Source organism: Vipera ursinii (genome assembly GCF_947247035.1).
Source record: "Vipera ursinii genome assembly, chromosome: 6".
NCBI classification, from domain to species: Eukaryota; Metazoa; Chordata; class Lepidosauria; order Squamata; family Viperidae; genus Vipera; species Vipera ursinii.
The window spans coordinates 76,246,920-76,265,180 of record NC_139515.1 but is presented as its reverse complement, the minus strand read 5'-3'; the positions used below and the strand labels follow the sequence as shown (position 1 = coordinate 76,265,180).

The following is an 18,261-nucleotide window of genomic DNA, read 5'->3' as shown; positions in this document are numbered from 1 at the left end:
TATTGCTATATTATACCAATGATTCTATGACAATGATTAATCTCATCACCTCCAAATTTATTCTCACAACTACTATTTTGAAGATCTAGTCTTTAAAAAGTCTTGTGCTGGTTAACGACCACAATATAACAACATAACCCTAATCTAATCCTAACCCTAATCTAACCTAGCCTAATGTCTTATATAGTAAAGACAAACTTACACAATCCATACACATCAAAAATGTTTACATAAAATAAAATAACTCATGCTAGCCTATAAATATTTCCAATATTTCAGGGCCAGACAACACTAAGGACCTCACAGCAAGGAAGCTTGGAAGAAAGCAAAATCAGTCACTTTTTGATTTGGACACAGAGACAATAGGACATTTATTAATGGAGGAATCACAGCTCTCAGAGTTCAAGTCATCAATACCTAAGCAAGAAGACAAAATTGTGAAAGGCTCTGAAAGGAATAACTACTTATTTAATACTCATTTATTTCACATGATCTTGGACTGGTCTAAATGTGCCATACAGTACCCTCTGAACTTCTGCCAAAAAGTTGATCACCATACAGATAGAAAGACAAGACAGCAATGTTGGTCGCTATTTGAAGCACATTCTACTAAGCATTGCATGGCAAAAGAAGGACCATGCCTAATACTGTAGTTGCTTTCCAAATCACCTCCAGCAGCATCATGTGGAAGAGCAGAATATGAATTAAAAATATGTTAGCTTCTGGCAACCAAAGAATATCTTTCATTTTGATACAGAAACAGCTCAGATAACCAATTGATCCTTCCCCCCATAAAGATAATCTGGCTAATTCTTTGATATATTATAAACTTGATAAGAGTACATTCAGAAATACCTTGAGAAAATCTACAACATATCGTCTTGGTGCTGATTGGAACAGTGACATCATTCAAAGCAATATTACCTTTCCACCATAACAAAGCAAGATTCATGAAGTGGAACTGATATTTCTCTAATCATGTGATTTCACAAATCACACAGATGATCATTTCATTCTGATTCTAGAGATATTATTCTCATAATGCACACAGTATGTTAGATGCTTATTTAAGTCCACAGGGCCATCCTGGTATTGTATTTACCTTACAAATAGTATTGCTTTTATATTTGGCCTGAAACGTTTTGGCAAAAGGATGTTTCAGAAATGTTACAAACACCAGCACAAGACTGAGTCAGCTTGAAGTATTCAAGATAATTATTTCAAAGGGAAAAGGGTGAATTGCAGTTCAGTAAACCTATGGAGCCCAAAGCTCATTTTAAACCACATCTCTCAGGAATCTTCTAATGGAAATAATATGCCAGTTTTCCTTTGTTATACACAAGGCCAGGCAAAGGCATGATCTTCTGGAATCCATAGTAATTATATTGACTTCTTCATTATCCCCATCCTATTTTTATAAAGCAATATTTGATACAGAAGGAAATTTCAGCTCATGATGCTTCTCAAAATGCTGAGCACCTTCAGAAGTCATCTCTGGCTAGAAGCAAAAAGGAAAACAGGAAAGAGTTTCTTACTGTTTCGGGGCTTCTCCTCATCCATGCCTTCATCCTCATTTTCTGGATCTATATCTTCTGCCTGAGTTATCCAGTCTAGATATCCTTTTAAGTCCTCCTCCAGTTGTTGTTTCTCTCTTAGCTTCTGAAAGTCACCTCGAGCTTTTGCTTTTTCTCTCTCTTTAGAAAACTCCCTGGTGAGAAGGAGAGGATTAAATTAAAAGGACAGAAGAGAGAGAAATAGAAAGAAAAGAGAGAGAGGAAGAGAGAGAAGATAAGAGAATAACTTGAATTGCCCTTAAAATATTAAGTTTCTTGGCATGATAACTCAGCTGCTTGTATTAATTGTGGTTCCTCAAGATATATTGCTAGGTTTTGAAACAGCTAATGTGAGCTCCCTGTGTTGCATTTCAAATTACTTTTGTAACTTGATATGTAGGTATTATTATTATTGTTGGTGTTGTTAAAATCTCCTACACCTGATGCAATATTACATTCAATATATTACTAGGAATGCAAGGCAAATTTGTTTCTTATGTCATATCGATTTGCTGTCTCACGTTTTCTGTCCTATTGTTTGGTTTTTGTTCCACTGTCAGGATTCTAATCATGAAGATTTTAAAATACAATATTACAAAATACTTTATTTAATTCTTAGGATCAAAAACATCTCAGTGAATTAATTAGTGGAAAGAGTTTTGCTATTAAAATAGGCCATTTACAAACGTGGAAATACCGTAAGAGTTCATCTAATAAAAACCACATTTTTGTACTAAGAATATTAGGATTAGAGATTATTTTTTATTAAGTGAAGAACATTAAATTTAATTTTTTATGTCCATGGAGTTCAATCTCTTGTAATGTTACCCCTGTATGGTCCACTAAAAAATGCAACTTAGGCTGTATTGGCCTTGCAATATTAAACATTATTATTTAACACTGTCTTTTAATAATAGTTAGAGGAATATTTACGCTCAGTATTAGAAAGAATGTTGATGTTAGACTTCAGATTCCTTTTTTACAATATCAGATCTACTACCTGGTAGTAATTGTCCTGGCTTTAACGAATATATTTTACACATCTTGTAATCTTTTAAATTGCAGAGTCAAAGACAGAACCTGAGATTTTTTAAAAATATAAATAATTTGGTTTGCTTGGCTTTCTTGCAAAGCAGACATTTGCTATCTACTATAGATGGGGCTCTGTATGGTTTTTTTTTTTTGCATCCAAGCATTGTACATGGAAAAACCATTATGTTTATGGTGGTACTGTTAATACTTAATATCAAATGGACATTTTTCTGGGACATCTAATACAGTTTTAAAAATGTTTTAATGATGGTAGGAAACTGGGTATCAATGTGTAATCAAAATGCATGTACAGGCAATTCTCTTTTTATTTGGCATTTTGTGAAGTAATTTCAATTTCCATTCCTTCGTATAACTTTGTGTATCGCACAAGGCCAAATTGTGTTTAGTTTATACAGTACAGGTTAAAATAAAGCAATATAGTTTGTTTGGTTAATTCCTGGTTTGTTTTATCTGCATATCTTTTGTCAACATCCAAATCTCTAGCAGAGGTATACAACTATTTTGCCAATCTGTTTGCAGGAATGTTTCCTAGGAACCAAGGAATGTTTATATATTGCTTTGTGCTCCATGTTTCATCTGTTTTACTTTTGTGTGAATGTCTCCTCCTATCATGGGGACTCTCAGCAGGCACTTTGGGCAGGCATACATATTCTATCTGGAAGAAACACATCTGAAGTTACAGTGAGCCCAAGCATATAGAGTTTTATAGATCATAAACAGTTCCTTAAAGGGTGCTTGAAAACAATCCGAATCAGTAGGGCTGCTACAGTAGTGGTTTCACATGGCTGTAATGTTTCTGTCTTGGAACCATATGTGTGGTCGCACAAGTTCCTGATGGTCTTCAAGGATATTGTATAAAGTACCTTACAATAATCCAATTAGGAGGTGATAAAAACATGAATGGAGCTTATTTGGAGATCTGTACAGTATCTCTATCTTGCTCCCAAAGAAGATTTGGCCACAGAAAGCAAAGTATTTGTAGATTGAGGATGAGTGAAGAGTTTGGAGAGAAAGTCTTTGGATCACAATTTAATCTGGGAATCAATCTATTTTTATTTTCAACTACTATTATCTTGCAATTTCAAGATAACGAGAACAAACAGAAAAATGAAGGGTCCTTGGTGCTCTCTGAGCTTGCTTATTTTCTTGCAGACATTTCATTACACTAACTAGGTAATATCATCAGTGCTAGTAAGGAGTGCACAAAAAACACAAAAACAAACCAGGAATGACATAGGATGCCAGGTTTAGCTAAATTAATAAGGCAGCTTTCAAAAACCAATTTTAAACCACGACACCAAATTCTTCTCTTAGCATCTATGTGTTCAGGTATTCCAACAAATTACTGTTATACCAAATCCTAATTTAGCACCTTTATAGGCCAAATTTATTTTACAATGATTTTCAAATATTTCTAGTTTTTGGCTGTCACACTAAGAAAGCAAATTGTAAATCGACTAATATATCCCAACTGGTAAAATATAAACATGCAATACACAGAAGTATCATTTTAACTTGCAACATTGAGCCCAAATTCCTTCACAATGTACGAATCTAAATCAATGCAAAAATGATGGTCTAGCCTCAATTTGAACACATTTAACATCTCTCTAGTGACTAGTACCACTGTCATGAACGTTGACACCTATTATCTCATAGCAGATTCAATAATACCGGTATAGTGAATATTTGTCTTCCATAGTTAAGTCAAGTTTCATCAGGAAAATGCTGAACTGAGAAAGGAGAATTTTTCACTAAATGGTAACTTTTTATATTTTCCATTCCTTATCTACTGCTGATTGTTTTAATGAAATTCATGTATGCATGTAACATTCTTAAATAGACTTGTATCTCTGTATGGCTGAAGTTTTACTGTAAATCCCTATAACCACTTTGTTAATTTGCACAAAGGCAATGTTAAAAAACCTTTGTACTCTAGAAAATACAATGTAATTTTATTTGAATGATCAGTATGTATGGACCATAAATGTTCTGATGCATGGTGTAAGGCTGTCAGTTTCTCTAAGGCAGGGTTCTTCAAACTTGGCCCTTTTATGACTTGTGGACTTCAATTCCCAGAATTCCTCAGCCACCATGTCTGGCTGAGGAATTCTGGGAGTTGAAGTCCACAAGTCATAAAAGGGCTAAGTTTGAAGACCCCTGCTCTAAGGTATCAGAGAAATCAACCTCTGCTTTTCAGTTGAATTCACATAAGCCATATTCAATATTCTAATGCTGCAAGCATACTAATTATGATACTAGTTTTTTCTTCTACGATAGCAGTTTATGTCAAGCAAATTTCAATTAATAGTTCTAATATTGTTGGTTTTTGAGAACACTAAACTGCCCAATTCTCTAGTTATATTATGCTACAAAATGGATGAATTCAATGTGTGTGTCTACTACTACTACTATGACTTTACAGCAATAGCAAAAGCACTTAGACTTATATACTTGTTCTCTCTAAGTAGTTTATAGAGTCAGTATATTGCCCCCAACAATCTGGGCTCTCATTTTACTGACCTTGGAAGGATGGAAGGCTAAGTCAATCCTTGAGTTTGTCAGGATTGAACTTCTGGCAGTGGGCAGAGTCAGCCTGCAATACTGCATTGTAACTACTGTGCCAGTAGTTAGGGTTTGGCCAAAGATCATTGATGTTACCAAAAGAAATGTAGATGCTGAATCAACACTTATATCCACAACACCCCCCCCCCGCCAAAGAATAGAAATATCAGTTTAGAAGCTAGGAAAATAACAGCAAAAACAATTGAAAACCATTTTTCCTTGTATTGCTTACCCGCTAAGTACACCGAGAACCAAGTTAAGTACAAAAAATGAGCCTATGATGATTAGTGTAACAAAATAGATCCAGGGCCACTCACTTCCTATGGCATCATTGACCTGGAAGAGTGGAATGATAATTAGTGAGAAAAGTTAATTCCTGTGCATTGCAAGTCTCCAGTTGAAGGGAACCTCAGCCACCAGCACTGGACCTGAATGTTTAGTGAGTCAATTCTAAAGACAAAGAGAGATAGTCATCTGTCTAGGAATGCACAAATTTTGTTAAGTTCTCCACTCCTGATGGAGGTATTATTATATAGTCCTACTGTAACGTGACTGCCTTTAGGCATATTAATGATATGCGAATTTTCATTAAACAGACTCTTTGCTTGGGTTTCTGACAAGCTAAGAAGCTTGGTGACATGGAAGGATCCTGATCCTGGAGTCTTGCCCTGCAGCATGAGGAGAAGAAAACACCAAATCTAACAGCTTACCCGCTCAACACACCAAGAACCAGATTAAGAACGAAAAAGGATCCAAAGATGACCAGACTGACAAAGTACACCCAGGGTAACTCATAGCCCATAGCGTCCTGCATCTGGAAAGATGGAGGATAGTTAGAAGACAGAGAGCAGAAATGGTTAGGGAGAGAAGACAGAGTGTTTACATATCAGGCCTGTCTACTGTATCTGACCCGGAGAGTTGGAAATGTTACAGTTATTTATTTTTAGCTGTTTTGAAGATCTAGTGCAGGGGTCTTCAAACTTGGCCCTTTTATGACTTGTGGACTTCAACTCTCAGAATTCCTCAGCCAGCTTTGCTGGCTGAGGAATTCTGGGAGTTGAAGTCCACAAGACATAAAAGGGCCAAGTTTGAAGACCCCTGATCTAGTGGCTCAAAACATTATGGGAAATCAGAAAGTGTGCATGAGAGTTCAATCACATTATAGAAGTGAAAGCATTCTTATTTACATATCTTTATTTAAATAAGGAAAAAGAGTTGCCTCTTACCAATAACATTTCTGGCAGTTTATAAAAAATAGACAACTGATGAATAATGTACAGTTATATATAATAACAGTTTCTTAGTGCTAAATTTAATTGTGGTTCATGGGAGAGCTTTTTGTCAGGTTTCCTTTTTTTTAAAAAAAAAATCCTTTTGGCTTGAAAGGGGCCAATCCAAAACATTTATTAATATTATCCAATAATTCCTTTATCATTTACTAGCTTAATACAATATAAAGCATTGATCTTTTAATCATATTTCACATCAGGTCCAGCATTTCGAGGAAATTACAAATAGTAACGGCTTCAGGCCACACACATCCAATAAAACATGTCTTTCCCCAGTTCCAACACCTCTTGGTTGTTAAAAGAAAAGTAAAATTTGACATTTCTTTTTGGGGTACAAATGTATAATCCTGTCTTTGTTCAACAAAAACATAAAATCAATATGGCAACTGAATCGACTTGTTTCTTCAATTTCCAGTAACTGTGGATTTAAAGAGACTCTGAGGGGTAGCATCTAAAACTATTATGAACAATGAATTCTGAAATTCTGTGGAAACATGTATATCATCGGCAGTTCCTTTCATAAATGAAAGCAAAGGACTGGTAAAATCATAGTACTTGCAACTGAATAAGTGAATGCAGAGAATCTGCAGGGTATGATAAAAAGATGGTAGTTGTGGAAGTGCAATCAAAATTCCCTGTTTTATATGTGGGTCTACCTATCACAACCACATCTTGACTTCAACTGCACTGTCACAGCCACCATCTTGTTTTTTTAATCATATCCTGTGGATATCTCTGATATTATAGAGGATCTGATCTGATAGATAAGCTACTGGATTAAACTAAAGACACCGGCGTTCCTTTTCCTTTTTTAAACATATAGGCCCCATGAATCTTTAAGGATCTTTAACTAGGGCAGGGGTAGGCAACCTCGGCTCTTTTATGACTCATGGACTTCAACTCCCAGAATTCCTGAGTCAGCTACACTGACTCAGGAATTCTGGGAGTTGAAGTCCATGAGTCATAAAGGAGCCGAGGTTGCCTACCCCTGAACTAGGGTGACCTGCTGGGTAACAGATACATAAAACAACTTTTCCTCTGCTAATGTTGCATTAAACATGGCCCTAAGGTCATTAACAAATTCTCATGCAATATTACCCCCCCCCATCAGATAGATCAGAATGGAATATCAACTCAACAGAAAAACTATAATGTAGTAGTGAAATGTCACAGCCACCATCTTGTTTTTTTTAATCATATCCTGTGGATATCTCTGATATTATAGAGGATCTGATCTGATAGATAATCTACTGGATTAAACTAAAGACACCGGCGTTCCTTTTCCTTTTTTAAACATATAGGCCCCATGAATCTTTAAGGATCTTTAACTAGGGCAGGGGTAGGCAACCTCGGCTCTTTTATGACTCATGGACTTCAACTCCCAGAATTCCTGAGTCAGCTACACTGACTCAGGAATTCTGGGAGTTGAAATCCATGAGTCATAAAGGAGCCGAGGTTGCCTACCCCTGAACTAGGGTGACCTGCTGGGTAACAGATACATAAAACAACTTTTCCTCTGCTAATGTTGCATTAAACATGGTCCTAAGGTCATTAACAAATTCTCATGCAATATTACCCCCCCATCAGATAGATCAGAATGGAATATCAACTCAACAGGAAAACTATAATGTAGTAGTGAAATGAGATACAAAGAACAGAATCTTGCAAGTCTTTTATAGGAAAGAAAAGCACTATCAGAAATACGTTGTACCATTGTGGGTGAGCACAAAGTTCTCAGGTGCAAGCAAGTCACTCCTGGGATAGAGCAGGAATAAGCAAATGATCGCTTTACAACCAAAGTAGCTATGTGATATCTACCCATCACATAAGCCAACTCTGAATCTGGTGCAGATTCAAACCCTCTACCCTTTATTTCTGTCTTTAGAGAAAAAATATGATTGCCAATATGCGCTAAGCCGAAAAAGTCCAGAGAAAACAATATCAATATACTTTCCATTCTTGTTAACATAAGCTGGAAGTTTCAAAAGCAGAGGAAGATTTCCCATTCTGCCATTTCCAGGCCTCACAGGCACTACTTGTGAACAAATACTTTTTAATATTATAGAAAACCACTAGAGTGTGATGAACCAAAAGTAGTATAGTAATGCCTTCAAGGGTTAGTGTACAGAGCACCTATAAATCATTTCCTTCTAAACTTGTTTTCTGCCTTCAGTCACAGAACACATGTATTTTGTGCCTTCCACGAATATATCCATAAATCCAGTGTTTTTAAAACTGCCCAGGACATCATTATGAATGTTACATTATTTACCAAACAATAGAATCATAAGATGAGATACATAGTTGTGGATTTTGCTTATTGACAATGCCAGTCTCACTGGACTATCTTTAATGGAATTGGTTGAAGCAAATTTTAAGTCTGGGATGGATTTCATTACTTTCACTTGCACAGTTTGCATTCTTGTTTGTACTACAGTAAACTATTACTATTACATGTGAGAGTTTGATCTGGCTTTTGTACTTGAGATTCATATCATCCACTGTTGTTTCTTTTTAAAAGCACAGGAAAAATCCACTTAAACACTTTTTTTAAAAAAAGGAATACAGCAAAAAATATCACAATACAACCACTTGTTAAAGTCAATTTTGGAATGTCCGGGGGGTGATGTGGGGATGGGGAAAGAGATAGATGGATAACCTGCAGCAGAAATATCTCACATTCTGGGTGCTGCAACCAAGGTCTTTGCCCATATTTACAACAATTTCATAAGAAGACATCAGAGAAGGAGAAAAAGGCATTTCCTGCTGACCTTAATGAATGGCCAGGAAACCAAGTTGTCTATTAGGAGACTATGAAAAGCAACAAAAATATTTTCCTCTGTCAGTAAAGCTACTTTTTTGCCCAGCATGTTTGTAGAGTTATCAGAATATTAAAAATGGATCAGAGTGACTGCCATAGTAGCAGAAAAAACAGGAAATCACTTTTGCTGTTCTGTAAAAATAATTATCCATAAGAACAGGTTGATTCCAGATAGTTTTCAAATGGTCTTCTTTGCTTCACATATATACTTCTATACATACTAAAAGGAGAGCCAGATTGATGTAGTGGTTAAGGGATCAGACTAAAAATTGGGAGACTATGAGTACTAGTCTTGTCTTAGGCATGAAGTCTGCTGGATGACATTGGGCCAGTCACTCCCACTCAGCCCTAGGAAGGAGGCAATGGCAAACCACTTTAGAAATCTCTTCAAAAAAGCTGCAGAGACTAATCCAGGCGATCATCAGGAGTCAATACTGATTGAAGGCATAAAAACAAAACAGACCTACTAAGAATCTCCACAAGGAATTCTCCATAACTCTGGAGCTCTAGGTGTGAACTCTAGTGATTTACAGATTAAGCTTCCACTCTCTCTTCAGTTTCTCAAGATTGACTCAGCATTTCTGGGAAACTAGGGTGCCTATTAGATACCTCTGCAGAGTGATCAGGCAGTTTGTGTTGCTACCAAATCATTTGAAGAAAACCAATCGTAGGTTAAGGTCTAAGTAGAAACTCCTGATTGTTTGTGGGGATATCACAAGCTTGGTTAACCACAAACCATATAATCTCCCTGAAATTTCATGGAAAGAATTGAACTTGTTGAGATCCCATTGCTTTTAAGATGGGACAAACCCACCATTTTCTTTTTCAGTGATGAAATAGCAGAAGTATAATCAAGCGCCACAAACTCTTGTGGGGACTTTTTTTGTGTAGGAGGAGATTGGTCAGAAAGACCATGATAGACAATTTCAAAAAACTATGACATATCAGAAAATAATTCTGAGGCCAGGGCCTCTTCTAATCACTTCCAATATATGTAAGCACTGTACGTGTGAAAAGACAAGGCCTCGATTGCCCAATTGGACTAAAAAACACTACTCAGATTTGCCACCAGACTTTCACTTGTAAAAAGAGGAATATCTAGCAAACAAGCCTTTAGTGGCTTGCTTATGCCTTTCAAAGGAAAACAGTGAGTCAGAGAGTGAGAGGCAGAACATTGGAAATGCAAATGGAAGCGAGCAATAGAGCATGAAGGACTCTGTGACATTTCCCCTTTCTATGATGCTGTCTTCATTTGTTGTATTTTGTTGGGTTTTAGCATCATCAAAAGGAAAGTTTTTTGCTCCGCTAAGGATCTCTTGCAATAGCCCAATCATGCTATCATACTCACTAAAAGCTGCTGCACATTTTGCAATATTGATCTGCTGTTGAAGCAGACAGTAAACTGTAAGCACACAAATACACCTCCAGGAGCTGAGTAAGAAACATGTCTTCTTTCAGAAGAATTCTGGAACACCCCATGTATGTCTAATGATTGCATTCTCAAATATGCCCAGGATTGGGCCAGCTGCTTCTTGATAAAATTTACAAAAGTGCATCAGATTTATTATACAGAGATAATCCAATTTGCATTCACTGGATGTACATGCAACTGCAAAAGCGATTCAGATATGGCAGGTCTTCTTAATATTCTACTTTCTTATATTTTATAATATTTTAATCACAAGAGAAAGCAGTTCCAAAAGCAGAAGCAGACTAAAGAAAAAAAATTACACTGTTTAAGCATCACAAATATACTTTGCTAGCTCCATTCAAAAAAATACTTTTCACCCATTTCTTACAGAAAGATTGCCTGTTAGAACCTAAAATACAATAAATTTTTGCATGGCAGCATGTCAAGTATTGCAACATATAATGAGGGATGCCAGCAAGTGGCCATTCATCTCTTTTACCAGTTTTAATATATAATCTCACTGTTCTTATGACACTTGTTATTATGTATTGCATTGTTATCTGGACATTTTGTTCTTGGAGGCTATGTTAAGTTGGTGACCTTTGGCTTTAATAAAAAAAATCACTCATTCAAATAATGGGTGGATATTTTCTGCTACAATCTATAATTGTATCTTGTGAAAAACAAGAACAACACCCTGCTGTTGATCTTGCCACTGGTAATCAAATTAGATTGTGGACTTTCTTTGTGACTGAAATTTATCTACATTTCATATAGCTATTTGTAGATTGAAATATGTTGTCTTTTCAATCTATCCAAGAGTAGCATGAAGTGTTAAAAACCATTAGTTTGTTTCTTTAAAGGGTGTTTTGGCTATAACAGAGGGAGGAGATTGTATGACACCTCATTAAATCTACAAAAATGCAGCCATTTTGGCAAATCTTCCTTTGTTCTAGTTTACAGAAATTATTTTTCCCCAAAAAGATTTAAATTCCATTAATAAAGGAACTCTGTTTCCTAGAGTCCAGGGGCAATAATTAATCTAAAGAAAATTTAAGCTCATCACATGAGTTTGTCTGCCAAATACATTAAGGATGGCTATTTCCACTGTTATTGCAGCACAAGTACTGTGCTCCATCTTAAGACCCTAGTGCAGGGGTGTCAAACTGCTGGCCCGTGGGCCGGATGCATCATGCTGAAACCACGCCCACCCCACTGCCGGCAATGGAAAAAAGTTGCGACATGTCACATGACATTGCAAGTTTGATACCCCTGCCCTAGTGATATAACATATTCTAGGTCCAATTAATATCAATATCCTTATATTTCCAGATTGAAACATATTTATATAGATATAAGCTGTAGTGATCAGACTGGGATATTTCAAGATAGAAATAGAGAGAATTTCTGAGTTATAGCTTTCAAGATAAATATGCTTGAGAGCCAGTTTAGTCTAGTTGTTAAGGCACCAAGATAGAAATTGGTAGAATTGGAGTTCTTAGGCAGAAAGCAGATGAGTGACTTTGGGCCAGTCATCCTCTCTCAGCCCTAGTAAAGAGGCAATGGCAAATCACTTATTAAATCCTGTCAAGAAAACTGTAGTGACTAGTCCAGGCAGTTACCAGGAGTCAACTGTGTGATTCAAAGATCCAAATTAATAAATAAATATGCGTGGAATTAGGGTGACTGTAAATATCAAGCTAAAAAGAGCCTCTTTTGCAGTTACAGTTACCCAAGGCAGAAATGAGTTACAGATCATGCTATGAAAAAAAATGAATGAGATTTTCCTTATAAAGTAGATAACACCAAAAATGAAAACTACCCCCCCTTTTTTTTGCAAGACCTGCTTTAATTGTTTAGGCCTTTGCTTGGTTCTTTCATTATATGGTAGTTTAACCTTTGCAGGATAACAGTCATTGGCAGGATAATAGTCATTACAAGAACAATGAGCAACTCTGTGCAATTAAATGCTATCCATTAAAGGGGAAGATGCTACTTTACATATTTCAAACCAATGACATCCACTGCTTGAATTCATATGGAAAGAAATGGGCATGTATTTTTTAAAAAATAATAACCGGCAATAGGGATGATATATAGATACAATAATAATAGTCAAAGAATCACCTTATGCAAAGGCAATTTATCTAGATAGATTAACTTATATAGAGATGGTTTGACATTCTTCTTTAAGGACAACAAATTAAAAGCAAAAAGTCAGCTTGTCAGCAAGATAATTTGGCACCCTGCCAGCTGCCAGCAATAGCTACAGGAGAATTAGAGAGGAGCTATATTTTCAGTCACTACAACTATTTTTCAAAGTGAAACAAGGCAAGAGAGGAAAAACCCTAGTAAAATTGCAGAGAATTATCCAAAGAATGTTCAGCTGATCCATGGATTAACAATGGTTCCTGATGGGCAGAAATTCTAAACAAAGCATTACACCAGAGGTATTCAGCTCCATAGCTATCAGATCTGAAAATATCTATGAAAAGCACAGTTTCACTGTCATCTTAGAGCACAGGTCTGCAACCCGCGGCTCCAGAGCCGCATGCGGCTCTTTCAGCCGTCTCCTGCGGCTCCCAGTCCTCTGCCATGTGCAGTCCAAAAAAAAAAAGTGGGACTAAAAAAGTTCAACCAATCAATTCAAATATGCAGGGTAGGTGCATATCTCGCCTTGGCTCCACTCTTCAGTCAAACCGTGTTCTGCGCATGCGCGCATGTATGCGCATGTGCACACATTTTTTGTGGCTCCCAGTTTTTCCTTTTGTGAGGGAACCGGTTCCGAGTGGCTCTTTCACTGTTTCAGGTTGCTGACCCCTGTCTTAGAGGATACATTTAGCAATTTGCCAAGCAGAGGGCAACAGGTACTCACATCAACATTTTTATCTCCAATAGGAGTGAATTTTCAACACACACACACACACACACACACACACACACACACACACACACACCTTTGTAATTTTTTTTAATGTGGCACACTGGCACACATTAAAAAAGAAATTCTGTTGCCTGCTCTCAAAAGTGTACACATACATTACACATTCCATATGTATATACCTACACCCTTAGATATAAATACATATAAATATTAATCACTGTCCATCTTGAATACATAGCGAAAAGAGGAAGCTTGAGAGTTCACAAGGTTGATACTGTATGGAGCAAAACTGTGAATGAATCTGGATGTTCTGCTTCGGATACCACGGAGCCTCCTCCCAGAAGGTAACAAGGAAAACAGGTTGTGAAGAGGATGTGTAGTGTCCCAGACAATACTGTGGACCCTGCTCAAGCAAAGCTTATATGCTATGTCCTGGACCTGGATAGATGGGAGTGAACTGTCAATAATCTTTTCAGCCATCCTCACCACTCTCTGCACTGCCTTCCTGTCTGAAGCAGTGATGCTTCCAAAGCAGACTGTAATGCAATATGACAGGATGCTCTCGGTTGTCCCTCTGTAGAAAGTGGTAAGGGCAGGGGAAGGAAGATGTGCTTTTCTCATGTGACACAGAAAATGCAGGCTGTGCTTGTTTCACCAGTGTCTTGCTGTTGAGGGATCAAGCCAGCCTACTCAATAGCTGTACACCCAGAAATTTGATGCTGCTAACCATCTCCACAGGAGAACCATTAATACACAGAGGAGTGTGGTTATGCCTACCTTTTCTGAAATCGACAATGATCTCTTTAGTTTTTCCAACGTTTAAAACTAGGCTGTTTTTAATACACCAGTTCACTAAAACCTCTATCTCCTTGTGGTAAGCACCCTGTCATCTTGAATTTAAGGTCCACTACTGTTGTATCATCCGCATACTTCACAATATGGTTGGTGGCAAACCTTGCACAAGAGTCAAGGGTCAACAGGGTGAACAACAGAGGACTTAGGATGCAGCCCTGAGGAGAATCTGTGCTCAAGAAAATGGTGTTAGAAATATTAGTGTTTGTGTGTATGACTAATCCAATTTTGTCATTATCTGTTTCTCATTAAGCATGATGAGTCATTTGTCCTGTAAATAATAACTAATAACCTGTAGTGCCTTGTTTTCTTTTCAAATGACCCCACTACTGAGTGTGGAGATGCCATCAAGTTTAAAGGAGCAACCACAGCTAAATAGGGAATATGAAGAGCGGTTTTCCTCTTCATCTGGAGCTGCAGAGTCAAGACATTGTTCTTTTGCTTTGGAAGCCCAGAAGCATAGAAAGTTTTCCCACTGAGCTGAAGAACTAAAAGCTGAGCAGTCAGGAGGCTGCTGGCTGAGGAATTCTGGGAGTTGAAGTCTACAAGTCATAAAAGGACCAAGTTTGAAGACCCCTGATTAAACGCATGTCATCCATCAGCAGCAGGTCTCCCTGGAGGTCCATCATCAGATTTGATGGAAAGAACCAGAAAAGGATCATTGAGAGTCTACCAAAAAGGGGACTATCTGTATTACGCCCAAACTAGCAGTGATATATAGTATATATGATGATGATATACAGAATCACCAAGAATCTTGGTGATTCTATGGGTCAGGTTTCTCTGTATCTTGCAATACCGTATTTTCCGGCGTATAAGACGACTTTTTAAGCCATGAAAATCACCTCAAAAGTTGGGGGGTCGTCTTATACGCCGGAAAATACGGTACTTCTTTGAGCTTTTCTATACTGTGGCTGGGGTCAGCTTTGATAGTGTTCAGCTGCTATGTTCTTTGGTGGCCTGGTTTCCTTTTACTGCTAACTTTTCCAAGCATAATTGATTTCTCCAGTGAATTCCTCCACATGACATGGGCAAAGTAAGTGAGACACAGTTTTGTGATTTTGCCTTCTAGTGACCTGTCTGGTGTTATGTGCTCCAGTACTTGCTTGTTAGTCACCTATGCTGTCCAAGGAATATGCAGGAGCCTTCTCCAGCACCACAGCTCAAACAAGTCAATTTTCTTCCTGTCTTGCTTCTTTTAGGTCCAACTTTCACAATTCTAGGTAGCTACAGGGAACACAATAGAATGGACTAATCTACATTTGGTTGCCAGGCTGATGTCCTTGCTTTTCCAATATAATATATAGTTCTTCACATATAACCTTGTTGTATTATAAAATGTGATATTCAGAGATACATATTGTTGCTTCAACTGAATTGTGTTCTTAGTTTTCTTGGAATTAGATTTTCTTATGAATTGCGTTAATTTCCTAATCTAATGTTTATACATGTAACCTGGAGACTCAGAAGAATCTTCAAAATGAATTTGTTTATAGGGTATTTGTCTAGTAGGTTATTTTGACTGGAAGTATAGTAATTTTTAATACAAAAGATTAGTTCCTTCTCTGCATCATCTCTTCAGAAAAGTGCTATCCATAAGACTCAAAGGTTACTGATATAGAAAGTTTGATTATTCCTTCCTTACCTGTTCTACAAATTACTATGTTTGTGTCTATGCTGCTTATGAATCTTGGTTACTTAAAACTCTTTTAATCTTCTTAAGACTTTTAAGAATCCATTATCAAAAATATGAAGTACAGCTACAAGCGTGGAATGATTGTTTAGGATTCTGCATCTCCAAATACAATTGATTAAAAATGCAATAATATTTGCTTTCTACAAGGTTGATAATTGAGATAGAGATTTGCTGGCTTTTCTATAATGCTGCTTTATCCCTCCAGTCCTAGGTTTTTATTTCCCCAAACTGGAAATACTACTATGCATATTTATGTAATAGCACAAATGTGTATATTGTGCAGTGATTTACATAACCAATTTGAATAATTGACAATAACAATAATAAGATGCAGTAATACAAGTTTTCAATTTCCCATCCTATTTAGTAATGATATTTTCAAACTTTAAGATATAACATAAAATCTGCTGGGCCATTTAGCAATTCCCTAAGCACATTACAGTACAGTAGAGCTAGTACAGTACACCCACAACTGGGAAGGCTGCAAATGGCAGTAACATTTACCATTGTAAATACTGTATATGCCAGTTACCAAAAAGATGAATTTTGATTATGTGATCATGGAGATGCTGCGATAGTTAGAAGTGTGAGGACCACTTTTTTCAAGGTTGTTATAACTTTGAACAGTTGCTTAACAAATGTTTGTGGTCCTCCCACTTATGACTGTTGCAATGTCCCTGCAACCACATGATTATGATTTGGGTGGTTGGCAACAGGCATGTAATTATGATGGTTGCAGCATCTTAGGGTCATGTAATCATTTGCAACCCTCCCAGGTGGCTTTCGACAATGAAAGTCAACAGAAGAAGATAGATTTACTTAACAACCACATGATTCACTTAACAATTGTGGCAAAAAGGTGGCAAAATAGGGTGTGGTCATGTGATGACTCATTTAACAACTGCATTTCTTAGCAACAGAAGCTTTGGTCCTAATTGTGATCATAAATCAAGGACCACCTGTATGTATTTACTTCAAAATAGAACGCACAGATGCAGATGTTGGGCAGGAGATTCCAGCTTCCTTTCATTGTACAAGAAATAAATCCATATTTTCAGCATATGCATTTCTTTATGAGGCTCAAAATAGAACTTTATCAGTTTTGAACAGCAGAATGTACAATTTCCAAAGGATTTTGCTGTCCTAACATCAAGATTATTTGATCTTACTGTTCTTGCATTCTTGCTGATAAAATCCTGAACAGTAAATCTTAATTCAAGAACACTTTGGGGGAATAGGGTGAACATGATATAGTATATTTATTGTTGGTTACAGCTTGGATTAAGTTGGCTTGACTCCTAGTGACTGTACTGACAAGTCCATGTTGGTTTCGTGGCAACCTTATAGTAACAGTTTGTCATTTGTTCTTAGCAAGAGAATGTCTTTAAGTTTCAGAAACTTGCAGCACATTTTTTCTCTTTTTTCTTAGTAAACATTCATAAATGTATAGTCTATATCCGTGGTGGCGAACCTATGGCACAGGTGGCACGCAGAGCCCTCTCTGTGGGCACGCGTGCCGTTGCCCCAGTCCTAGGCTTTCAGCTGGGCTTTATAAAACCTTTTCACTTTAGGCCTCCACCACCATGTGCAAAAAAAAAAGGTTCAATCAATCAATCAAGTTCAACTACTCGCGGGGAAAAAAAAATCTCGCAAAGTTGGAATTGATTGAACTTTTTAGTCCCACCCAGTCTGCCGTTACCATTGCAGCCACACCCACCCAATGGGCCACACCCACCCAATTGGCTACACCCACCCAATGGGCCATGCCCACCCGGCACCCAATGATACATAAGTGGGTTTTGTGTTGCAGTTTGGGCACTCGGTCCCTAAAAGGTTCGCCATCACTGGGCTATATTGTCTTACATAGATCGCTGCATACATTGTGGGGCAAGAGACAAAAATGAAAATTTATCTGGATATGCAAAATTCCCATCTTGAATTCTATTGTGGCTGTCTACATTTCCAGTATTGGACCACAGATACAGTACTAGCAGTTCCTCTTCTTATTTATAAGGTCTGATACTTTTTTTGGTCACAGATGTATTTTATTCATATGTGTACTTTATTCAGAGTTGAACAAAGCATTAAGATTGAAAGCCTCATGCTGAATTTGATTTGTAGAGACCACAATGTGTCC

General features: G+C 37.2%; 1 protein-coding gene across 1 annotated transcript in view; it reads right to left on the bottom strand.

Annotated features, from left to right (window-relative positions):
• CACNA1C (calcium voltage-gated channel subunit alpha1 C) overlaps positions 1 to 18,261 on the bottom strand; it is a gene marked incomplete at both ends in the record, with an annotated part of 522,454 nt that overhangs the window by 154,817 nt on the left and 349,376 nt on the right. The window contains 2 exons of the mRNA XM_083366796.1: positions 1,536 to 1,708; positions 5,404 to 5,507. Of these exons, the coding sequence (XP_083222922.1) occupies positions 1,536 to 1,708; positions 5,404 to 5,507 (277 nt within the window). The remainder of the gene's footprint in view (positions 1 to 1,535; positions 1,709 to 5,403; positions 5,508 to 18,261) is intronic.